This window comes from Candidozyma pseudohaemuli (assembly GCF_003013735.1).
Source record: "Candidozyma pseudohaemuli strain B12108 chromosome Unknown scaffold00017, whole genome shotgun sequence".
Classification (NCBI taxonomy): domain Eukaryota; kingdom Fungi; phylum Ascomycota; class Pichiomycetes; order Serinales; family Metschnikowiaceae; genus Candidozyma; species Candidozyma pseudohaemuli.
In genome coordinates, this window is record NW_020194451.1 from 142,985 (window position 1) to 166,997 (window position 24,013).

At 48.3% G+C, this 24,013-nt stretch overlaps 13 protein-coding genes across 13 annotated transcripts; 9 read left to right on the forward strand and 4 right to left on the reverse strand.

Moving 5' to 3' along the window:
* Window positions 1–56: 56 nt before the first annotated feature.
* Window positions 57–875, reverse strand: C7M61_004739 (S-adenosylmethionine-dependent methyltransferase; the record flags this gene model as incomplete). Its single annotated transcript, XM_024860056.1, has 1 exon — window positions 57–875. The coding sequence occupies one exon, from the start codon at window positions 873–875 to the stop codon at window positions 57–59; it is 819 nt and encodes a 272-aa protein (XP_024711806.1).
* A 508-nt stretch (window positions 876–1,383) lies between these two features.
* HOM2 (aspartate-semialdehyde dehydrogenase) lies at window positions 1,384–2,472 on the reverse strand (the record flags this gene model as incomplete). The annotated part of the gene is made up of 1 exon (XM_024860057.1): window positions 1,384–2,472. The coding sequence occupies one exon, from the start codon at window positions 2,470–2,472 to the stop codon at window positions 1,384–1,386; it is 1,089 nt and encodes a 362-aa protein (XP_024711807.1).
* Window positions 2,473–3,417: 945 nt separating this feature from the next.
* POB3 (FACT complex subunit) lies at window positions 3,418–5,028 on the forward strand (the record flags this gene model as incomplete). Its single annotated transcript, XM_024860058.1, has 1 exon — window positions 3,418–5,028. The coding sequence occupies one exon, from the start codon at window positions 3,418–3,420 to the stop codon at window positions 5,026–5,028; it is 1,611 nt and encodes a 536-aa protein (XP_024711808.1).
* Window positions 5,029–5,614: 586 nt separating this feature from the next.
* On the forward strand, window positions 5,615–5,992 carry C7M61_004742 (uncharacterized protein; the record flags this gene model as incomplete). Its single annotated transcript, XM_024860059.1, has 1 exon — window positions 5,615–5,992. The coding sequence occupies one exon, from the start codon at window positions 5,615–5,617 to the stop codon at window positions 5,990–5,992; it is 378 nt and encodes a 125-aa protein (XP_024711809.1).
* A 920-nt stretch (window positions 5,993–6,912) lies between these two features.
* Window positions 6,913–8,535, forward strand: ECM3 (putative ATPase; the record flags this gene model as incomplete). Its single annotated transcript, XM_024860060.1, has 1 exon — window positions 6,913–8,535. One exon carries the CDS (start codon window positions 6,913–6,915, stop codon window positions 8,533–8,535), a length of 1,623 nt encoding a protein of 540 aa, XP_024711810.1.
* Window positions 8,536–8,723: 188 nt separating this feature from the next.
* C7M61_004744 (uncharacterized protein) lies at window positions 8,724–9,362 on the forward strand (the record flags this gene model as incomplete). The annotated part of the gene is made up of 1 exon (XM_024860061.1): window positions 8,724–9,362. The coding sequence occupies one exon, from the start codon at window positions 8,724–8,726 to the stop codon at window positions 9,360–9,362; it is 639 nt and encodes a 212-aa protein (XP_024711811.1).
* A 95-nt stretch (window positions 9,363–9,457) lies between these two features.
* On the reverse strand, window positions 9,458–11,266 carry C7M61_004745 (tRNA dihydrouridine synthase; the record flags this gene model as incomplete). The annotated part of the gene is made up of 1 exon (XM_024860062.1): window positions 9,458–11,266. One exon carries the CDS (start codon window positions 11,264–11,266, stop codon window positions 9,458–9,460), a length of 1,809 nt encoding a protein of 602 aa, XP_024711812.1.
* A 255-nt stretch (window positions 11,267–11,521) lies between these two features.
* UTP21 (rRNA-processing protein) lies at window positions 11,522–17,570 on the forward strand (the record flags this gene model as incomplete). The annotated part of the gene is made up of 2 exons (XM_024860063.1): window positions 11,522–14,329; window positions 14,418–17,570. The coding sequence occupies 2 exons, from the start codon at window positions 11,522–11,524 to the stop codon at window positions 17,568–17,570; spliced, it is 5,961 nt and encodes a 1,986-aa protein (XP_024711813.1).
* A 179-nt stretch (window positions 17,571–17,749) lies between these two features.
* RXT3 (Rxt3p) lies at window positions 17,750–19,228 on the forward strand (the record flags this gene model as incomplete). The annotated part of the gene is made up of 1 exon (XM_024860064.1): window positions 17,750–19,228. One exon carries the CDS (start codon window positions 17,750–17,752, stop codon window positions 19,226–19,228), a length of 1,479 nt encoding a protein of 492 aa, XP_024711814.1.
* Window positions 19,229–19,874: 646 nt separating this feature from the next.
* C7M61_004748 (uncharacterized protein) lies at window positions 19,875–20,720 on the forward strand (the record flags this gene model as incomplete). The annotated part of the gene is made up of 1 exon (XM_024860065.1): window positions 19,875–20,720. The coding sequence occupies one exon, from the start codon at window positions 19,875–19,877 to the stop codon at window positions 20,718–20,720; it is 846 nt and encodes a 281-aa protein (XP_024711815.1).
* Window positions 20,721–20,933: 213 nt separating this feature from the next.
* On the reverse strand, window positions 20,934–21,365 carry C7M61_004749 (uncharacterized protein; the record flags this gene model as incomplete). Its single annotated transcript, XM_024860066.1, has 1 exon — window positions 20,934–21,365. The coding sequence occupies one exon, from the start codon at window positions 21,363–21,365 to the stop codon at window positions 20,934–20,936; it is 432 nt and encodes a 143-aa protein (XP_024711816.1).
* Window positions 21,366–21,483: 118 nt separating this feature from the next.
* Window positions 21,484–22,623, forward strand: C7M61_004750 (uncharacterized protein; the record flags this gene model as incomplete). Its single annotated transcript, XM_024860067.1, has 1 exon — window positions 21,484–22,623. The coding sequence occupies one exon, from the start codon at window positions 21,484–21,486 to the stop codon at window positions 22,621–22,623; it is 1,140 nt and encodes a 379-aa protein (XP_024711817.1).
* Window positions 22,624–22,931: 308 nt separating this feature from the next.
* Window positions 22,932–23,505, forward strand: C7M61_004751 (60S ribosomal protein eL31; the record flags this gene model as incomplete). Its single annotated transcript, XM_024860068.1, has 2 exons — window positions 22,932–22,985; window positions 23,218–23,505. 2 exons carry the CDS (start codon window positions 22,932–22,934, stop codon window positions 23,503–23,505), a joined length of 342 nt encoding a protein of 113 aa, XP_024711818.1.
* Between the last annotated feature and the right edge of the window lie 508 nt (window positions 23,506–24,013).

The window sequence follows — 24,013 nt, forward strand, 5'->3', positions numbered from 1 at the left end:
TGCGGTGATATGGTGATGGTCACGTGCGCGGTCACGTGATCAGCATTTACGGTCGTTTATTTGGTGATATAGTACACGGCAAAGCCAGCCAACAATGCTTTCGGGAGGTATTGGTCCTCAATGGTGTAAACGCAGAGACTGTGTGCTGCCAACTGCTCCACAAACCTGGTGGTGATACTCTCATCTCGCAACTGAACAGTAACCAACGCCTTGGAGGCAGGACCCATCAGGGCCGCTAGCGTCTCTACGAAAAAAGGCACAAGGTACTCGTTGTAAATTGTGTCTGTGGCGATCACCAAATCCGGGAATCCGTCCAAAAGATCGAAAATCTCATGGAGGTCGTGTTTCTCCCAGTCGAGCTCCACAATGTCTATGGATGTATCGCTCGCTTTCCCAGTTTGCAGCCATTCTAGCGTTCTGGAGGTCCAGCGTCTGGAAACCACGTTTTCCTCGAAATTCAGCCTCATGAGCTTGAGAAGTGGTTTCTGGTCGGTGGCAACGTATTTCTTGCATTTTGGTCCTAGCACGGCTGCCAACAATGCACTGACCCCAGCACCTAGTTCTAGCACCTTGATATCTGGGGTTCTGAAGAATCCAGAAAACGGACAACCTTCGTCCAAAAGCCAGTCCACCAAGTACCTTGCCAGCTGCCAGCACACAAATCCTGTACTCAGCGCCTGTCCTGAAAGAGACGATCGGCTTTGCTGGATGGTTACCTCATCTCCACTAGCCAAAGAGAGGTGGAGCTTGTCTGTTGATTTGTCTACGTAGCCGAGGGTCTGGGCGTCTGGAGGGTGGTGTGTCACGTGGAGTTCGAAGACGTGGTCGTCAATGGCACTGAGATCGACGGGCTGGAGGCACCTCGATAAGTCCATTTAGATGGTATGTAGTTGATATGTAGATGTAGGTGCGAATGGTAGGGTGGTGATGAGGTAGAGGTGGGGTGGTCCGGGGGAGATAAATGATATCATTAGATTTTAGAGATGGGATAATGATGAAGTTGGAGGGATTGTAAAAAATGGGTGGTTTTGTTTTGGTCTTAAAGGTGATGGTTTGAGGTATATGGTTTGTGCGTTTATGTGGGGCACACCAAACGAGCTTGAATGGCTGCTAATTTACGAATTTCAAATCGATGGATGACATTATTTGGCATTGAAGACAGTGAATTGGAAATATCGGATAGTCGCTTCTAGTACCTTTTGGGAAACTTGCATTATATACCCCAAGCACCAAATTTTTCACCTCATACAAAGTCGTACAAATCGTATCACCTTTTCGTCCCACTTCCTGGTCCTCCCCCAATTATATCATTTCCTCCTGCCCCTCCCTCTACGGCAACACTTCCTAAATCATGGATTGGGTATATGTACATCGGTCAAACCGTTAGATAACGTTCTTGGCCTTCAAAATCTCGGCAATCAAAATACCGGCACCGGCAGCACCAATGACGGTGTTGTGGGACAACACAACCATCTTGAAATCCAAAACAGGGTCGGCTCTGACACGGCCCACGGAAACACCATAACCGGCGTCTCTGTCCCTGTCCAAACGAGGCTGGGGTCTGTCCTGCTCCTCCAAAACGTGGATGGTCTGTTTTGGCGCAGAGGCACAGCCCAACTTGGCGGCGTCACAGACGTAGTCTCTCATGGTCTTCTTGATGTCCTCGACCGAAGGAGCAGGTCTGTTGGCGAATCTGAAGGAAATACACTCGGTGTGGCCGTCACTGACAGCGACTCTGTTGCACTGAGCACTGACCTTCATTTTCTCCTCGTCCAAGAGATCAAAGGCGGTGTTGTCGGCATTGGGGTGGCCCAAGATCTTTCTGGTTTCCCACTCCATCTTGTCCTCCTCACCGCCAATGTATGGCACAATGTTGTCCAAGACGTCGATTCCAGAAACACCGGGCGAGAAACCAGCACCAGAAATCGCCTGCAACGTGGTGGAGGTCAAGGCGTCAATAGGGCCGTACTTCTCCACCAAAGGCTTCAATGGAGCGACCAAACCAGCCGTGGAGCAGTTGGAGATACACACAAGGAAGCCCTCCTTCTTGCCCTGCTTCTTGGCGTCGGCAACCTTCTTCTCGACAACCGACAAGTGCTCAGGGTTGACGATCGGCACAATCAAAGGCACCTCGGGCTCTCTTCTGTAGTTCTTAGCGTTGGAGATCACAGCCAAACCAGCATTGACGAAAGCCTTTTCGATCTCGCCAGCGTAGTCCGAGTCCAAGCCGGAGAATACAATGTCACACTCGGCGAATTTGCCTTCAGGTTTGCACTCCTCAACGACGATACCTCTGGCCACTTCTGGCAACAAGGCAGTCTGTTTCCAGGTGACTGCGTCTCTGTAAGGTTTTCCAGCAGAACGAGCCGAAGCACCCAAAGCGTGGATTTCGAATTCGGGGTGCTCAGCCAATAACAAGATGAAACGCTGGCCCACAGATCCTGTGGCGCCCAAAACACCTGCTTTAACCATGTTGAAGAAGAATGATGGTGGAAATTTTCCGTTGTGTGTAGTCGCACCTATTGACTCACTCCGGTTCCGGCGAGGCCAAGTGGGCTTTAAAAAGGTGGATTCGAAATGAGGAATGTATGCATGTTAGGTGGAAACGGTAGTTGGGTGGAAATGGCGGTTTTGGGTTTTTGAGAATGTTTTGGGTGTAGACGGTCGTAGAGGTGGGTGGGTATGTTGATTTGCAACCGCCGCAGTGTGAGCTAAGTGTAGGTTAGGCCTTGGCGGCAGAGATTGAAGATGAGGTGAGGTGGGTTGGGGGAAAGTTTTGGTTTTTGGATTTGCTTGAATTTGTATTTTTTGGGAACGACACTAGGTCTTGGTGTAGGGGTATCGAGGGGAGTGCTCAGCTTAGGTAGATAGAGGTGAAGAAAAGCACTATGTGAAGATAGTTCCAAGGAATCAGATGCTTTAATTTAGGTCATACATATTATTTTTTAAAGACTTCCAGGATGAAACACTTATTGCTGGCGAATATGTTGGGATCTGCTCTTGGTTGTCGTTAATCACTGTGCATCCATGAATCTACACAAAACTACACAAAACTGACGAGCATATTCACAATAAACGGATTCTTAATTCAGTTCATCATCTGAAATCTAATGAAACCATGTCATTCCAATCACACCCATCGACTGAAGAAATGCACGGTACTACTCCTCTGCTCGATGCGATTTGCAACCATTTCACGAGGACCACCATATACAGCAACCATCTCTTTACACCCGACGTAGCTAGAAACTTTTATCACCAAAAATTCAACACATTTCAGAAAATAAAAATTCCCCCAACTCATCATTCAACCCATCAAATGGCTATATTCTCCCTCCTCTGACACCCTCCCACCACTCGTCCTACACAGAGAAACGCGTTTTAACCTGAGGCAAATCTGTTCTCTTCAACGCTACCATGGTCAACACAGACTTTGAAAAAATCTACCTCAACCAGTCCCGGTTGACGGGGCGGATGCGTATTGCTGACTCTGGTCTTGGTTGGAAGGCAGCCCAGCTGGGCGATGCGGCCAACAACCAGCCTTTTCTTTTGCCCTCTGAAGAGATCCTCACTGCTCACTGGTCGAGAGGCTCCAGAGGCTACGAATTGAGGGTGCAGACGAAAAACCAGGGTGTTGTTTCGCTCGATGGCTTTGATCAGGAGGATTTTGCCAAGATGAAGCAGGAGCTACAAAGGAACTTCCAGATTGCCTTGGAGCACAAGGAACACTCGTTGAGAGGCTGGAACTGGGGTCAGACCGACTTGGCCAGAAACGAGTTGGTGTTCCAGGTCAACAACAAGCCTTCGTTTGAGCTTCCATACTCGGAAATCACAAACTCGAACTTGACGGGTAAAAACGAGGTCGCGGTGGAGTTCAACTTGGGCAACGACAGTAAGGCCGGTGACGAATTGGTGGAAATGAGATTCTACATCCCAGGTGTCGTTGAAAACGAGACCACCAAGACCGTGGAAGGTGAAAATGGCGAGAAGCAGCAGCAGGAAGAGACCGAAGAGGTCAGCGCTGCCTCTGTCTTCTACGACCAGCTCAAGGACAAGGCAGACATCGGCCAGGTTGCCGGCGAGGCCATTGTGTCGTTCAGCGATGTGTTGTTCTTGACCCCAAGAGGCCGTTACGATATCGACATGTACGCCACGTCTTTGAGATTGCGTGGTAAGACGTACGATTACAAGATCCAGTACAAGCAGATCGAGAGAATTTTCTCGTTGCCTAAGCCCGATGACGTACACCACTTGATAGTCTTGCAGATCGATCCGCCATTGAGACAAGGTCAAACCAAGTACCCATTTTTGGTGTTGCAATTCTCGAGAGAGGAGGAGACTGAGTTGGAGTTGAACTTGGCGGACGATGTGTACGAGTCCAAGTACAAGGACCGTTTGAAGAAGAAGTACGACACACAGACGCACTTGGTGATGGCCCACTGCTTGAAAGGCTTGATGGAGCGCCGCTTGATTGTGCCCGGCTCGTTCCAGTCTCGTTTCATGCAAGCCGGTGTTGCATGTTCGTTGAAGGCATCCGAGGGCTACTTGTACCCATTGGACCGGTGTTTCTTGTTCGTGACAAAGCCTACAGTGTACATTCCTTACTCTGAGGTGAGCAATGTCACCATGTCACGTACAGGCGGAGGAGTTTCAGCCTCGCGTACGTTTGATTTGGAAGTCAACTTGAGAGGCTCAGGTCCCTCGCATGTTTTTGCCAATATTGACAAGGAGGAGCAAGAATCTGTGGAAAGATTCTGCCTGGAGAAGGGCTTGCGTGTGAAGAATGAGGAGAAGATGGCTAAAGCCATGTTGGCTAAAGCTATGAACGAAGAGGATGACGACGACGACGATGCCGATGTGGATATGGGCAGCGCCGGCGACGACGAGAGTGACGAGGACGGAGACTTTGGCTCTGGATCCGATTCCGACGTTGCAGAGGAGTTTGACTCGAACGCCTCCGCCTCCGAGTCGGACGAAGCAATGGGCGACGTTGACGAGCGTCCTCCCAAGAAAAAGACCAAGAACTAATGTAATATAGAGACACTTCAGTTTGCTGCTGCCTCCACGGCGGCAATCGAGTGGCTACCATGGAATCCAACCGCCCACGGGCATGTATCAGCTACCACTGGTCAACAATGTAGTCGGAACCCATTCCGCAATGGACGCGACGCGTACCACTCGCGGGCATTGTCATGTCCCAACATAGCAGTAGTATGAGCACCGCGCGGAGTATGATACCCCATAGTGGTTGCTCCTAAGCCTCTGGGACCCCTTAAGCAATCCGTACAAACTCCAAAGTTACAACAGGCTTTTCCGCCATTGGGAAAAACATGATTCAGGTGGACCCCCTTAATGACGATCGGCAGACACGCATGCCTCGCTTTGCGGTCAGGAACTTCATCACGGTTTTGCAGCAGTGTCAGCTTGACAGCTATTGCCTAAATAGGAAGTATAAGTAGCCATTTGACGCAGCTCGCGCTGCTCCAGTATGGGGGTCCCATGCATGTGGCTGGCTCCTACGCAGGAACAAGATTCGCAGCCAGCCTCCCAGTCCAGGAGCTATAAATCAACCAGCCCCTTTTGGACTGCGCTATTCCAGAAATTAGACTAACTCATGGCCTCCTTCAAAGACTACGAGCCGTGTCTCCAGTTCCTCGAAACCGTTCCTGAAGACATGCAAGTGCCACAACGTTCAGCTGCCAGACCCATATTAGAGAAGGCTTCTTTGGCCTACCACGATAGTGACGATGAAGTGCTGCTGCAAGCGCTGAATTTCAGAGTTCATGATTCCTCCGACCACGAGTACGGATCTCCCAAGGACTCCATTTTTTCTGCCTGCTCTTCGCCAGAAATGCCTTCCTTGAGCTTGAAGGATGACGATGATCTCGAGATCTTCTTGGATGAGCTTGATGAGGTTGAGATCCAGGAGATTACAAACGTGGTGACATATAGCCCTGGGCACTCTCCCACCATCAAGGAGTTCCTGACATAGCGGAAACCTAATGGGGTGTATTCCCTCAATGAGGCAGTTCACCGTGGATAGATAACCGTATGAACGGTGCATCTACGACATAGGCACTGACCTCACTAGGCATCGATTCTACAATGGATAGAACCAAGCAGGGAGCAAACTCCTGTGGAGTGCAACTGCTCCATGCTACCTCCTGCAAAGCAGCGCTACATTTCCAGCACATCGTTAACCCGAACCACCACATTCCCCTCGGAGTTAGCCTGGCATAGCCCATCCAAGATCCCCTCAAGCGCTGCTAACGATTCGCTTCTTCACAATTTACTCCGCAAGCTACACTTTACTTGTTTTACGACCGGATTTGCTTCTCTTCGACTGTACGTCTTTTTTTTCATACCCCGGCCTGTGTGCCATTGTCCCCAAGGACCACTTTTTAATGAACATCTTGAGCAACCATGTGTAGATCTGCCAATTTTTCAACGGCTTTTTATTTGCATTTACGCCAGAGATTTGCCAAATGTAAATAATTATTTTTCAGTTTCACCGTTGGATGCGCAAGTGTCTATCTTTGGGACAAGCGGCTTCAAATTGCGAATTTGACACTTTTGCACGGCTCAGGTAAACCAACGGAAAAATGATTTTTTACACAAAAATCAACAAAACCCCCAAAATCAAATACCCATCAGCAGGATGATTTTTTACGGTCAACGGAATCCAAAGTCACCCCATAATGGTTGTGGACCCGGCTAGATGGTAGCTTTTTGCCTTAGCGACTCGCTTCCACCTGCTGTGAACTGCACTCAGCTGAGGAGCCATGCACCGATCTCCAACCCACAACTTTTCTTTTCACAGATAGAGATTATATAAAGAGGACTGCTCAACGGCTTTTTCCAGCCCATACCACTTATTTATTCCTCCCCTGAGCTCCAGTGAATGACGACAAAATGGGTGCTCCTCTTGGCATGATCATCTATGCCTCGGTTAAGCCCATCTTCAAGATCTACTTCATTATAGCCATAGGATTCTACCTAGCTCGACGGAATATCCTCACGGTGACGACATGCCGTGATATCTCGGACGCTATCGTCACGGCCATCATGCCTTGTTTGATTTTCAACAATGTTATTACAAATCTCAAATACTCGGACATCAAGAACATTGGTATCATCTTCTTTGAAGGTACCATCTTGTTCTCTGTGGGTGCCTTGCTGTCGCTAGCGATTTATTACACATGTAAGTCGCCCAAACGCTGGTTTGGCGGTTTGATTTCTGTCGGGTTGTTCCCCAATATCTCGGATCTCCCCATCGCATATTTACAAACCCTCTCCAAAACGGGGTCGCTTTTTACAGAGGAGGAAGGTGATAAGGGCGTGGCTTACGTCTGTATTTTCCTTGCCTCTCAGGTGTTCTACCAGTTCTCGCTAGGCTTGTTCCGCTTGGTCAGGTACGACTTTAGAGACGAGCTCGACAAACCGCAAGACGAAGAAGAGGAGATCGACACGAGCCAACTACATTCTGTGGCTTCCACGCCGCACGCTAAAGAGCAGCATTCTGGAAGTGCTGAAAGCGATAGCACCTATAGTTCTGAGGATAAGCGTCCTGAGATTTCTAGAGATCCGCTGGAATCCCGCCAGCACGACGAGTTCCTCATGCAACGAGACACTGAGGGCCACTCTGCGATTTCCCATGATCTTGAATCCATGGACTCGTCAATGAGACAGCGCCGGGGCACCAACACCTCCGGTACCACTAATTACTACTCTTTGCATCAGACGCCCTCTCGTTCAGCGGACTTGAGAAGAGCCAAGTCACAGGACGTCGAAGACGTTATTCACGAATACAGTGAGTTTGACAGACTCAAGAGCAACGAGGTGAGAAGCCAGCATTCGGCCACTAGCGACGTTGGCATTGGTGTGGCTCCGCTAGAAAGAAACGAAAAGGCTGAAGACGAAACAAAACCCGTTTCACGTACAAGGCGCTACTGGAAGTATTTCCTCAACACGATTGTCAACTTCAAGGCGCCAAATTCGGTCTCCTTGATTGTTTCGCTCATTATTGCTTTGTCTCCACCGCTCAAGGCGCTTTTCGTCAAGACTAGCTTCTACATGCCTGATGCACCAGACGAGATGCCGCCATTATCGTTCCTCATGGACCTTGCCAGTTATGTCGGTGCAGCATCTGTGCCTCTTGGTCTTCTCCTTCTTGGAGCCACAATTGCTCGACTCAAGGTGAACCAGATTGTGCCTGGTTTCTGGAAAACCGCTCTCATGGTGACTGCCGCCAGATTGATCATCATACCCATTTTCGGCGTGGGCTTCACGACAGGTCTCTACAAGGCTGGCTGGTTTGAAGAGGACAAGCTTGTAAGATTTGTGTCGGTTTTGGAATTTGGCTTGCCCAATGCCACAGCCTTGGTCTACTTCACTGCGTTCTACACTGATCCAAACTCGCCAGAGCACCTTCAGATGGACTGCTTGGCCATTTGCCTCATTGCGCAATACTCAATTCTCTTTATCACATTGCCCTTTTTGGTGACGTTTACCCTTAAGGTGTCGCTAGGCTACTAAGAGACTCAATGCATTTTGACAGATTTTCGACACTCGCATCCGGCCCCTGGGCCCGTCTGAGATTGCACACCTCGCGGCACTTCTCCTGCAGAATCGCCTTGCTAGCCCTCGTCATTGCTACCAGGCACAGCAGCACATAAAAGCACGTCACTCTGCCTTTTTTTTTTCTCCTCCTTGTTAATACAATCATGGCATTATACTACAGCTTGGTGTTTGGCTTGCTCGTGGTGGAGATGCTCTTCTTCACCATCTTGTCGTTGCCTTTCCCCAGAAAAGTGAGAAGAACTGTTTTGGCCACCGTTTCCAAGCCCTTCACTTCTGAGCACGTCCAAATCATCACGAAGTGCATCTTTGGCTTTGTGGCTGTTCTTTTTATCGACTCGGTCAACAGAGTGTACACTGTCACCACCGACTTGAGCGGTCCCGGCTCTGAACGTGGCATGATTGACAGATCGGAGGTCCAGGCCAGAAAGTTCTACGCCCAGAGAAACATGTACCTCTGCGGTTTCGCCTTGTTCTTGACGCTTCTCACCACCAGAGCCTACTCGTTGGTGGCTGAGTTGGTGTTCACCAAGGATAAGTTGGACGACTACAACAAAGAGCACGGCGACATTGCGCCAACCGAGGGCGACAGCGAGGAGATTCAGCAGTTGAAGAAGGAGTTGGCCGCCAAGGATGAGGAGCTCTCCACCTTGAAGGAGCAGGCCGAGGGCTTGTCCAAGGATTACGACTCTGCTTCCCAGGCCAAGACCACTGGTGCTTCCACCATTGAAGCCACCACCGACGATGCCACTGTCGCCTCGGTCACTGGGTTCAAAAAGGAGTAGATAGCTATTATTTAAGAATGCAAACTGTACAAGTCCCCAAATCGTAGATGAAGCGTCGTGTGTTAATATATACGGCCCAGTGACCACTTTCCCAATTAGTATGAGTTGCTCTTGTGCTTAGGCACGAATTGGAAATTTGGCGAGGCTTTTCCAAGGAACATCTCCGTAATCTTGATCCAGTCCTTGTAGTCCGTGGAGCCAAGAAGCGTCTCCAATTCGTTTCTGCCACGCCACTTTGGTGGTCTTTGGTTCAACTTTGGCGGGAGTTTCTCCAAAATCCCCACGGGGATGTATCTGTGTGTGAAGCCAATGAACTCACAAAGGAAACGTCTAGCAACCTCAATGCCGTACTCATCGGAACCCCAGTGCTCCACGGCAAAGTTGGCAAAAGTACGAAGATGCTCGAGACGCTCTGTGGCCAGTTTGTCAAGGTACTGCTGAGCTTCGATTTCCTCGAAGATCCAGGGCTTGATGAGTGCACCTCTTGCAACCATTACAGAGTCAATGCCTTCCGTGTTCACAGCCTCGTACCATTGTTCATGGGTGAAGCAGTCACCGTTTCCGATAAACCATGTTGGCTGGATATCGGTCAAATCCTTATTTTCCTGTTTCTTCTCGTTCAACTCCTTTACGGATCTTGCGACCTCGCCGACGTAGCCCCAATCGGCCTCTCTGGTGTATCTTTGCTGTCTTGAGCGGCCATGCAACGTCACTGCAGCAACGTCGGTCTCGGTCAACACTCTGTTGACCAAGGAGATTGCGGTGTTTTTATTGTCTTTGGTTCCTGTTCTGATTTTGAATGTGACTGGGATATCGCCGGAACAAGCATTCATACCGTTAAGAATACGAACAAGCTTGGCTGGTTGATCCAAAAGCGCTGATCCCTGGCCCTGGCGGTAAAGGAGATCGATAGGGCATCCACAGTTCAAGTTGAGTTCAGAAACATGAGAGGCCTCGTTGTAGACGGCCTCGGCAGCCTTGGAGGCCTGTTGGTGATGATTGGCAGCAAGCTGAACACCAAAACCGGGGTATTCAGATACATGCGCTTTAGGCAAGGCCCATTCTGGCTTGGTTCCCTGAAGGAGTGGGAGTGAGAGTGCCATTTCACTGTAGGTGACGTCCGCACCAAGAGTCTTCATCAAACGACGGTAAGGAAGGTTTCCCACCGTGGTGAGCGGCGAGACAATCTTGGCTCTATCAAAGTTGAGTCTCTTTTTCTCCGCAGGCTTGAAGGGAGGCTCCACGTATGAAGCAGCATTGTCCTTGACTTCCTCCTGCTTCTTTGCATTAGCATCGTTCTTGACCAACGAGTCCAAGTACTTGTTGTAGGCGTCGGCTTTTTCAAAGACGTAGCGATGCTTCTGAAGGTCCATCCGGTGGTCCGCAGAGATCTTGTTGAGCTCGTAGTTGTCTGTCTTGGGTTCCTCCTTGAGAAGCTCGTTTGTATCTTTGTTGTAGTGGCTGCTCAACCAACGGCACTTCAAGCCAGCAGGACAGTACCCAATAGCCACTTGAACGGGACATTTGCCTTCGATATCGTCTGGCTTCGTCAGAAGATAGTATGTCACGTCGTGGGTGTTCTTACACTTGTCTGGTCCAAATCTGCACTCTTTGGGGTCCAGAGGATCCACCAAACTCGAGCACAAACGAACCTCCTCCTTCTGCTGCTTGAGGTCTCTCTTCTTGTTCTGTCCACGCTTTTTTTTCGAGCGCTTGGAGCCCTCCTGTTGGCCCCTGTCTCCACCTTCAGCTTCCTCATCATCGTAAGCCTCTTCCACTTTGACACTTTCCACCACAAACTCTGGCTTGATAGGCGCAAGGCCCTTGTCGTAGTTATCTGTGCGTGCCTTCTTTGCCACAGGCTCTGTGGAAGCGTCAATATCACGCTTATCGTCTTCTGTCATGATAAGATGGTTGGTAGTGGTGAGCTCTCAGATGTAGTATATGCACAGTGGGGTCCCACCACCAGGTACCAAAAGGGACCAAAAGACTAAATTTTGAACCAAATGAAAATTAGAATCCAGTGAGTTGATAAATAATTTCAAAAAATCCGATTTTCCCCCCTCTGGCCCCCATACCCTTCAAGGGTCCTGGCACCTCTTCTCATTGTACGCAGCACCTCATCGACTTTTTCAGATACACCTTCAACCTCCAGAGGCATGGCGAAATACACTGCAAAAAAGCAGAAGGTCCAGCCCCAGCAGAAGGTCTCGAAGCCTTCGAAGATCTTCAGCCCATTCAGGGCCCTCGGCAATGTCTCCAATGAGGTGCCCTTTGCCGTGGGCACTTTAGGTGCAACTTTCTATATTGTCACCTCCGTGGGCCGTTCGTTCCAGATCTACGACGCCGCCACGTTGCACTTGCTTTTCGTTTCCCACTCGCAGACTCCCGGCAAGATCCTGGCTTTGGCTGCCCACTTCCACTATGTTTACGCTGCTTCTGGCAACTCGGTGGGTATCTATAAGAGAGGCCGCTTGGAAGCTGAAGTGAAGGTTCCAGGACAGGCAGCTGCCACCATCAGCCGTCTTTTGGTGTTTGGCGATTACCTTGTTGTGGTCTCGACCAACGGGTCCATTGATGTGTTCAAGAAGCCAGCGGGATCCAAGATCCCCACGGAGCATTACACCACCATCAAGAGCATCAACACCAAGTTTGCCGGTGACATTGTCGGCGTGGTCCATCCACCCACCTACCTTAACAAAATCGTCGTTGCAACCACCAGCGGCATCCACCTCATCAACATCAGAACTGGCAAGACCATCTACAAGTCTCCACAGGACCAGTTTGGTGAGAACCTCTCTGCCATCGAGTTTGCACCCGCTCTTGATATCATTGCATTGGGTACTGGTTCAGGAGGAATTTTCCTCTACAACTTGAAGAAGGGCACTATTCTCGGCGAGAGAATCGTCGCTTCTCCCGCAGATGTGGCTGCAAAGGTCAACTCCATTTCCTTCCGTACCGATGGATCCCACCACCTTGTGGCTGCATTGAGCAACGGTGATCTTTACTTCCACGACTTGGTCAAGAAGGCCAGAGTGCACGTTTCGAGAAACGCCCACGCTGAAGCCACAGGCGGTGTAGCTAATGCCAAGTTCTTGAACGGTCAGCCAATTGTCGTGACCAACGGTGGAGACAACCAGCTCAAGGAGCTTGTTTTTGATCCTCCGCTTTCGACCACCAACAGCTCTGTGGTTTCGCCTCCTCGTCATTTGCGTTCTCGTGGTGGCCATTCTGCTCCTCCAGTGGCTATGGTGTTCCCTAACGAGGACAAGTCCCATTTCATTTACTCTGCATCCAAGGACCGGTCGTTGTGGTGCTTTTCCATGAGAAAGGATGCCCAGGCACAAGAGGTTTCCCAAAGACCACCCAAGACTGATTCCAAGAAGAAGGGTGGCCCTGTTGCTTCTTTGCGTGAGAAGGTTCCAGAGATCACTGCTTTGGCCATGTCGGTCGCCAGAGAAGGCGACTGGGAGAACATGGTGACGGCTCACAAAAATGAAAATTTCGCCAGAACATGGGACTCAAAGCATAAGCGTATGGGACGCCATGAGCTCGCTACTGTTGATAGTGGCATTGCAAAAGCTGTGTGTGTTTCCCATTGTGGTAATTTCGCTTTGGTGGGATCCTCCAACGGTGGAATTGGCGCTTACAACTTGCAGTCCGGCCTTCTTCGAAAGAAGTACATGTTGCACAAGAACAAGGCTGTGACTGGTTTGGCCATTGACGGCATGAACAGAAAAATGGTCAGCAGTGGTCTCGACGGTGTGATTGGTTTCTACAACTTCTCCGAGTCCAAGTTCCTTGGGAAGCTTCAGCTCGACTCCCCTGTCACCACCATGATCTACCACAAGGGCTCCGACTTGGTGGCCTGTGCTCTTGATGACTTGAGCATTGTGGTGATCGATGTGGTTACCCAGAAAGTCGCCAGAGTGCTTATTGGACACAACAACAGAATCACCGATCTTGACTTTTCGCCTGACGGCAGGTGGATTGTGAGTGTTTCGCTTGACGGTACCTTGCGTACGTGGGATATTCCAACTGGAGGCTGCATTGACGGAATCCGTCTCCCCAACGTGGCCACCAGTGTCAAGTTTTCGCCAATTGGTGACTTTTTGGCCACCACCCACGTCTCCAGCAACGGTATCTCTCTCTGGACCAACAGAGCCCAGTTCCACCCGGTTTCCACAAGACAGATGGAGGATCACGAGTTCAGCACAGCGCTTTTGCCTAACGTTTCTGGCGAAGGCGGAGCTTCCCTTATTGAAGGTGCTCTTGATAAGCCTGCTGAAGATGACAACGACGTTAATACTACCTACCGTTCTGTGGACCAAATCAACCAGGATCTCTTGACGTTGCATGTGGGCGACAGAAACAAGTACCTGAACATTTTGCATCTCGACATCATCAAAAAGAGAAACAAGCCCAAGGAGGCGCCCAAGAAGCCCGAGCAGGCACCCTTTTTCTTGTCTTTGGGCGGCGAAGTTGTGGGTGACCGTGCTGTTGTTGCAGAGAATGGTCTCAAGAGTCTGACCAACGGTAATGCTACAACCGAGGAGTCCAAACTCAGAGCCCTCAAGGAGAACGGAGAGCACAATTTCGAGTCTGAGTTCACCAAGCTTCTTAGAATTGGCGGCGAGTCCGAAGACTACACTCAGTTCATTGACTTCTTGGTCAATGCTGCTCCTTCCCTCATTGACCTCGAGATCAGATCGCTCAATTCGTTCCCTCCATTGGACGAAATGACCAGTTTCGTCGAGGCTCTCAACCAGGCCATGCAGCTCAACAGTGACTACGATGTGCTCCAGGCTATCTTTGGTCTTTTCCTCAAGCACCATGGCGACGTTATCTATGCCAATGGCAAAGAAGAACAGTTGCACGAGGCACTCGAAAAGTGGGGTCAGATCAACCAGCAGAAGGGAGCCAAACTCGACGAGCTTGTGAAATACTGCTCTGGTGTCGTCAACTTTGTATCTATAGTATAAGGCAGATATCACGAAATCGTGTAGTACCATCGAGCGCGCTATATAGCTACTTCTACATCTCACCTACAACCAGCATATCGCCATGAACGTGGACATAATGGCGCCGTTCAATCGGCTCAATCTTAGCGGAAACGCCAAGGTTACGGCGCTTCATTTCCAGCATGAAAAACTATTCATTGGCTTCAGCAATGGCGACATCACAATCATGAGAGTCAGCGATAACCCAGAGGCAGTCAAGACTCCTGCTCGCTCCATGCGAAGCTTTCGTTCATTTACCGACATCAAGGGCCTTTTTCACGATAACGATTCGTCCCTGTGGTACAGCACCGAGAAAACGTTCCGAAACGTCAATGGCTCCCAGTCTCCAATCACCGTCTTGCGACTAGTGCCGCTTTACAAGGATGGCTCGAGAGATGTGCTCTTTGTGGGCTCTTCCGATACCCTCAATGCCTTTGAATGGGTTGGTGCCCACCTCAATTTGATCCATACCTTCCAGGAACTGAAGAACTTCAACCAGTTCAAGTATGTGGAGACCAGGGACAACAGACTAGTCTTGGTGGGCACCAAGAAACGCTTGAACATTTACCAGATTAAGCAGAAGTCAAGGAATATCTTCGACTTTATTCTCATCAAGGAAATCAGCCTCAAAGACAAGCTACGCTCTATTGGTGGCCAACATGGCGACAAGATCGTCTTGGGACTCACAAACTCCTTCATGTGTCTCGAACTAGGCACGTTCAATCTCAAAAGCATATCCACAGAGAGCTCCGGCATCAACAGCTTGTCACAAACAACCTCATTCAGCTACTTTGGCATATCTAGCACAGGTCCTCAGGTGTGGATCTTGGACCCCAAAAACGCAAACTCATTGGTCATACGCGACTCCCAAGTCGGATCTCTTCAATTCGAAGATGATACATATGCATTGGGCTCCTCGGATGTGAGGCTCCTGACGGTACCTGTGGATGTTGCATTTCTCCTACCATGCTACTTGCTAGTGCTCTACAACAAAAAGCTCGAGATTGTTGACATCGCTAGTGGAGCAGTTATTCAAGTCTTCTATCATCACATGAACAACTACAATATCAGCCTCACGGTCTTCGAGGATGTCGTCATCATTGGTGCGGGCACCAATGTATTTCAGTTCAGAATTAATCCTATCCGCAAACAACTCAACCAATTTTTGACAATTCGAGGATCCAACTCAAGTGCAAGAGGCCTGAAGGAGCTTCACAGCGACTTACGGTTGATAGGACTAGAGAGGGCTTTAACGTTGGTCAATAGTCTTGACAACGACGATAGCTTGTTTTTCCCCTTGGGGCTGTTCGAGTCCTCAACCGACAAGTATAAGCTTTTGTTTCTTCGAAACCTATACACTGAGAAGGCACAAGTTTTGTTTGAGCTGTACGGGCGGTATCATGATGCATTAATTGGCATTGGCTCCGAATGGATCCTCTCATACAAAGAAGTTCTCAAACTCTTCCCCGATTTTATCAATGGCGAATTTCAGATAAGTGAGTTGAAAGAAAGAACTCCTGACGATTCCTTTGAGACCAAGTCGTCTTCAGGATTTGTGAATCCGGTTCGTCGGGTTAGCATTCAAGAGCTAGAGAATACGAAGCAGGACATAATCGCAAATACAGCATCTGACAATGCTACTGAAGGTGAAGATTCTCCAGACAGACCACAGCATACGGGACTTGCATCAGGTGTGAGCCTTGATGACCTGAAGTCTCCCAAGGTTCGAAAATTCAGCAAAGCAGTTAGCGATCTTATTGTTTTCTTGACAGATCAAAGAAGAATCTACTCCATATTTTTGGGATCCAACGATATGATGCCTACGATGCCCTGGAAAAGTGTGGACGTGTCTCCACTCGACCTCGATCCAAGCCTCAAGGAAGACCAAATGTGGGAAGAGATAAAGAAGGATGCCATCTTCATTGACACCACCCTTTTCCTTTGCTACTTCTATACAAAGCCAATGCTTCTTGGACCGCTTCTACGTTTGCCAAATAATAAGTGTGATTCGAACGTGGTCAATCATTACCTTCTTAAGGATTTACACAGTCATACAAAAGAGTCGCATGTCTTCATTCGCGAGCTTCTAGATTTTTACTACGGGAGATCCCTTCATGAAGAGGCCCTCGAGATGCTCTATAAACTCGCCCATGATGAAACCTCACACTCTCATGAATACGACGAGTACTTCAGATCTCCTGACCTCACAATCAGCTACTTCCAAAAGCTTGACAACAGCAAGTTAGACTTGATTTGCAAGTATGCGGAATGGGTCTTGTTAAGTGACGAAAGTGAGATGATTCAGCGGGCTTCTGCGATATTTATGAATGAGACTTACGAGTGTGAAAGTTACGACACCACAAAAGTATTTGAGTTTTTCAAAAATGCTATCAAGAACGACGACTTGGCTATTCGTTACCTTGAATGGCTTCTTTCCGAAACCGATGTTCTTCAATCCGCTGGCCGTACGAGACAAAGGTCCACCTTTTCGACCAAATTGTGCTTGTTTTATCTCAAGAAATTGAAGGCTCTCGAGTTACCTGACGAAGAGTTTGTTCAGGATGAGAACTACAAAAAGCTTTACGACTTCTTAAAGAACTCAGTGGACTATGAGCCATGGACAGTTTTGAAGAACATTCCTACAAGTCAAGACAATTTTCTTCGCTTCACGATATTTATCTACAAACGACTCGGTGAACATCAAAAATCCGTGGACGTCTTGTACAACCAGCTCACTGATTTGAATGGTGCAATTGAATATTGTGCTGACCTTTATGACGCAGGCCAGCATCAAGCCGGTCAAGATCTTTTGCACAAGCTTCTTGAGGATTTGTTATTGCATTACGAGGAGAATATTGATTCAATTACCCAGCTCCTTACAACGCAAGGAAAGAAAATGTCAATGACAAGGACACTTCTTACTTTACCAAGTTCCTTCCCATTAAGAAACCTCGAAACGTTCATAGGCGAAAACTTGATCCTGGTGGACACAGATCTCATGAACAAGAGGATCACAAGTCAACTTTACAAGGTTGGATCTGTGAAGGTGCAATATGAGCTTCAGAAGGAAAAAGCGAAGTCCTACAAGATTGCGAGCAAAGAGGAAAGTTGCGATATTTGCCATGACTCAATCAAGAAAAATTTGATCTGCATCGACCCGGATGACAAGATTTCTCACTATAAGTGTTATCAAAAGGATCGCGACTAAGAAGTACTCCGGCTTGAGGCCATTATCGCAACGGGTGTGCATGCAAGGGAAAAAGTGCCATACAATTTTGAACAAAACATTGTCGCTTCCCCAACGTTTCTAGAAGTAGACTCAATTAAGCCCCATCCCATAAGGATATCACAAATTCCATTAAGCAAAATTCCAGAGACACGTCTACAATGTCCAATTCCACACCGCCGACTCTGAGTCACGAGGAAAAGTACGGCGTCAAGCCGAGTGGAGGCATCAAGCTTCCATCGATTGCGTTTTTATCCAACCAAAAAGAGAGCTTTCTGCCAATAGGATCACAAGAATTACCACGTCCAAGTACCGAAGGTCATGCTCAGCAACCTCCACACCAACCTATCAGCAGGCCCATGTCTGCTGGAGTCAATCCTGTGGACCACCACATTTCAGCATCAGGAACACCACCAGCCATGACGATACCAAAGCCTCACGAATACGATCAACACAACAATTCTCAGTCTGTGACCCCTGGTGCCACGAATAGTCCAGGAAGTGCCAATGCAGACAAGCAAGCGCACGTGCATCGTTCGTTAGACCCACAACACGCCAACAACCCCCACCATCATCACCACGTCCGCAAAGTTAGTGGAGGCGCACATGGCCATCATCATCACCATCACCACCACCATCACCACCGCCACTCGAGTCCTCAAACCCCACAAACGCAGCCAAAGGCAGCTGATGAGGCTGAAGCTGAAAACGGCGCTGCAGAGAAGAAGGATGAAGATGTTCCCCAAGCAGTGGTTGCAAAAAAGGAGAAAGTTATACCGTACGTGCTTGACAAGGGCCCTCTTGAGGAGCTTTTGAGGGACGTGTTTCCCAAGAGAAGGCACATTGGCTCCATAATATACAACCCCACGACGACGTGGGAGACCCTACAATTCGAGAATTTGCAAATCGATGAGCACGATAAGCAGCATCTTCGTGACATACAGCAGAAATATGTGGAAAGGTACGGCGAACGTTATCGCTCCGTTGACCCAGAGTACATCCCTACCCTTCCTCCACTCACAGAAGCAGCTATCAACTGTTTCGTTGAAATCAAGATACCCTACAAGTTCATCAAGGAGTTCCTCGAGAACTGCAATAGTGAAAAGGTCCAGCGCAAGAGAGAGCTTTGGGGCGGAGCTGGCGGCATATATACAGACGACTCGGACATTCTTGCCGTGCTCAAGCACCTTGGCGTTTTTGATAACAACGCTGATCTCTCAGAGACCAACCCCAAATGGACTAAGCTGGAAGTGATCAAACCTATCGTGGTCCACAAAGACGGAGACGGGGTTGATCTTCTAGACATATCCGTGACACTTCTCATACTCCCGACATTGAAACAGTACTACGGCTACTACAAAAATGGTCTAAATTCTAGGTCATGGCTTGGAGACGAACCGCATAGCGGTTTATCTATCGGCGTGTGGGGTGTAAAATGGGAGACGTACAATGCATTCGCAGGGGATAAGTCTATACGCAAGAGAGCACAACGGGAATTCGAGGGCGATAGAGAAGCACAAAAAGTCATTGTTGAGAACGGTCAAGGATGGCGATTTGACTCCAAGTGCTATCGCAAGCTCAAGACAAAATTCACAAAGCTTGGTAACGATAAGAATTCCGCGGAGGAAAAATCTCACTAGTGGTCTGCCACTCGGCTAGGCTGGACCATCACCGGATTCAAATCAAAATTGCAGCCGTACAGCTTCCCCAGGTCAAGAATTTTCGTTCGTCGGGAGATCCGCCCCTAAAATTTTTGCAACCATGGTGTTCCGACGATAAAGTCAGATGAGGCGCTGTATGCAACATTCTCGCTTGGCTGAAGTCATGTGGCCCAGAAAAGAAGAGATTACAGGGGCTTTTGCATTTTCAGCATGATAGCGGTTCCGGCATTTCCACAGATCCGACAAACCTCGTTAACCGTGAACAAAAACAACCCTCATTTTTTGTTTGCTAGGCTGTGCCATTGTTTATTGTCCTTTTTTCGTCTCTCGTTGTTAGGTCTTCTGCCATTTGCGGTGAGGGGTGAGGCTGTCAGGCACCTGAGCAAAAACAAAAACGATCACAAAGTTCTGCAGACCCAGGCCGAGCACCGGTACAGAAAGTGTGTTACACTCACGTCCTGCCCCAAAAAAGAAATCCATCACTAGGGCGACCCATTACGCCATTTGACGCTCCAGACCACCTTCTTTTATAAGAACACGATTCGCACCAGTCCGGGGATATTCATTTAGACACAGCGTTCCACTCTAGAGCGTTTTTATTTCCCCCAGCATAGTAATCCCAGGCATGATTCTGAGTAAACTGTCTTCGCCCCAGCTCAGCTCCTCGCCATCCAAACTACGAACCCCTCCAGCTCTCTCGAATACGCCGCTGGCCAATCCACTGAGAACCTCGTCGAACGCAGCGCTGAAAAAAGGATCGAAAAAAGTTTCTGGGTTTTTCAAGAAGATCGGTTCTGAGTGGTCGGGGCTCCTATATCGCCTCAGAGATATCTCACACGACACCCATTCCGAAGACGAGGAAGTAGCTGAGCTTTTCGAGGACAGCGGGCCTCTAGACATGGACCGTTTATCCAAGGTTGGCCGTCAACTCACCGACGCCGAGGAGCAGTTCCTTCGAGACTACAAAAAGTACAAAGATCTTAACAAGGTGTTTGAGATGCATCAGCTAGAAAACCCCACGGCTGCCAACAGCGAGCAGGATATCGAAGATATCGACCGTCTCATGTTCACCGACATGAACATGGTGAAGCTCAAGGACAACCTCATCAACCAGGTGCGTGCCACTTCACAGTACAACTCCGACTCCTCCACAGACACACGCACCAGCCAGCTTGAACAGCAAACCCTGAGTATCGGGGAGATCTTGTGGGAGTACAGAAGGAGCAAATGGCTTTCCTATGGCCGGGTCAGTGAACAGGCTATCGCCGAGAAAGTCAACGAGAGACGTGAGGAAGCCTCGATCAAGCACATTCCAAAGGAGCTCTACCCACGCATATACACCAACTTGGTGGACAAGGGCCGCAGCTTGAAGGACGACAAGCGTCTCAACTTGGAGGATTTGGTGGAAGTGGTGAACGAGGGATGGAAGAAGGAAGAGAGATGGACTCGTGCCGCCGAAGGCTTGCCTTAGACTCCATAGAATTTTTCGACTAGCATGAACAGAGCATAGTTGCATTGTGCAACAGGGTTAGTGAACAGGTTAATACTAATCACGGTTAATTTGCGTTCGCTGTAGCACACTGATCCAACAATTAATACAGAAAAGACAATACATGACTGACATCTTGGATTTCGTAAATTCGTATAATTATTATTTATAAGCGTTATGGGCCCAGTTCCCGGTCTATCGTTGGCTCTTGATCAACAGAAGCGTATTTTCAAGAATTCGTAGTTCCTGGTCCAGCTGCTCGGCTCGTCTTTGGAGCAAATCCACCTTGGACTCCTGATGCTTATCCAAGGCTCTTTTAGTCCTCGCAATCTCTCGACCTAGCTTTTCCTTAGCCAAAACAAGCTTTTCATAGTTGACCGAGATGTCTTTCTTCAATTGGCGGTCGATTTCCCGATCGAGGTCATGAATCGTGGTTATCTTATCTAGAAGAGGCGGGCAGTTGGAATTATTAGCCACCAGGTTCGCCCGGACTATGGCATTCACTGTTTTGACTAGTGTTTCCGATAGCCTGGTGGATTCCACAAGATCCTGCTTTTGTTGTTGTTTAGCCTGGATCAAAAGATCCCTATGAGAAGGAGGTTCGGAGGTACTATTGGAGTTGTTCATAGCATAGGAAAATAGTTGTTTTTTGTGGAGATTGTTGAAGTATGAATCAAGGCTGGTTGATAAGGTGGATGTACCCCAGTGCGCATTATCATCCAACTCGATTACCACCTACATTATCATGTCTGCTCTCGTTGACGAGGCCCTATTTATAAAAAGGCCAGACAGTACTTCAAAAGCCGAAACTCCCAGTCTAGATTCAGCATCTTTGAAAGATTTGACAAATGCAGAGCTTCTCGATTTGACATACCATCTCCTAAGGTCCACCAACCCAAGCAGGGACGAGGCATTGACCCTCTGGGAGCTTCGTTTAGTTCTCCTAATGTTTGAAAACCAATTGAATGCTGCAAAGAAAGAAGCACTCAACTTGAATAATGCGTTGTACTTGCTAGAAAACCCAAATGCTCCTCCTCCACAGACACCACCTAAACCACCACCGTTGGGACGTACTGATTCCACGGCAAGCCGGCGTTCTGGATCTCCCGCTGTGCAGACAACTCCAGGTATAATATATCCACTTCCGAAGAATAATGATGGAGCCATTGGCTTTCCACTACTTCTGCTTATTCTCAGACTAAAGCTGGCTCCGAATTTGTCCTTGGTAAACGAGTTGTACAAGTTGTGTTACCAGCTTCGGCTCAAGGGAAACCCAGGCGAAGAGTCTGAAATACAGCGGAACTTGGTGAGTCTCAGTTACGAGATAATCATGGTGCTGACCATTACGAGGAACTTCTACACCCTACTTTCGTTTCTCAAGTCATTGGAAGCTGATCTTGCAGCTAGACAGGATAAGAGCTCCAACAAATATAGACACTATGCGTCCAACGTCTCGTTGATGATAGTATTGGCGCATATGTTAGTTCTCCAATCAGAAGATGCATCCAGGCTTGATCGGGACGATTTGCGTCAGAGGTACACCAATCTTGATGAGTTCACCGTCGAATGCTTTGTTAATGTTCTCAAGACATATTCACCCATGGTCAGTGATGGTTTGACACCCTCAATTGGCCCTGACGAGGAAGTCACCTTTGAAAGAATTATAGAGCTCGTGAAGGATGGTAAGCTCACAGGAAGAATTACATGTTGTACGTTGGCGTCGTTCCAGCTTGGCAATCTGCTTGAAGCTGAATTCAAGACTGTCGATGGATCCAAAAGATTGGTTGCAAAAGCAGAACCTAACGATTCCCGTTTAGGCGACTTCCACAGCAAGGTGATGTCCCAATGGGGCAACTACATTCATAAAGTTTACGGCATTGAGTGATTTCAGTTTGGAATTGATCCTTCAAAGTGATTGCAATGTTATCCATTATGGTTGTCGCTATACATCTAGGGCTTGTGCCCTGGATGTTGACACTACACGTGACCCAAAAAAGGCTCTACGCACACGCTCCAGTCTCAGATAAAGGGCTGTCTGCATATAACACCCAACGGAGCTCTCATAGTGAGGCTGCTGGAGTGCTCAGTACCGCACTAACAAATTTGAGCTCAGCACGTCTCTCTGCGAAAAAATCCTGAAAATTTTAATACTGAGGCCTTTTGAATCCAACCACTTCAGACATCTTCGTTAAAATGGCTTTGCAGGACGTTGTTACTCGTGAATACACCATTAACTTGCACAAGAGAGTATGTGAATCCCTACCATCCCATTGATTATTATTCCCTGACTGCCCCATCCTCCAATCCTTTTGAACTGTTCCCATCCATGAGTTTTCCCATGAATACATCCCCGTGAATCTTTCAACCAGAATTTGCTACACGCCATGGAAACCACGGCAATCTATTATCCACCACCACCTACGAAAGGGGACGGGTCATGTCAGTCGAAATGTTATATTGAACCTATACTAACCAACAGTTGCACGGTGTCCACTTCAAGAAGAGAGCTCCAAAGGCTGTCAAGGAGATCAGAAAGTTCGCCAGCAAGCACATGGGTACCACCGATGTCAGATTAGATCCTAAATTGAACACCCACTTGTGGAAGAGAGGTATCCAGGGTGTCGACTACAGAATGAGATTGAGAATCTCCAGAAAGAGAAACGACGAGGAGGACGCCAAGGAGGCTATGTTCGCCTTCGTTGAGCCAGTCATTGTCCCAACCACCAAGGGCTTGCAGACCGTTGTTGTTGAAGAGGATGAGGCTTAGACAGGCTAGGTTCTATAATTATCATCTTTAACTTCTCATAATACATAAAACTGACTGAGTTTTGTATCGTGTATAATAACGAATTAGTCTCCGACAGTTCAGTAGAATCGTAATAGAGATGTGGTGGTATTGGAAGATTAGATGTGGAGAGGTGGAGATGAAGGTCAAGCCTGGGAATGCCAACATGAAAACAGTGAACTCTACAACAGAACAGTCTTATGTTCTACGACGTTGATGGGTGTCGTTGTGAGTGCCTAATTGTTAGTATATCGTTTGAAATACTGAGTTCAGTGTAACTATGACAAAATACCAGGTCATTGCAAGTGAGGCGTAGTGCTGCCAAAACGGCTGCTCCTCGAGAATGCTCAAAGTTGGTAAACGAAAAAGAAGTTTTCATCAGGACGTCAGTTGTTCGAGTTTACATACGTTTTGGTGAAGGTTGATTGTAGAAGTAAAAAGATGTTCTCAGCTCTGCTTTCGCACATCTACCGTATGTGCGGGTAACCTT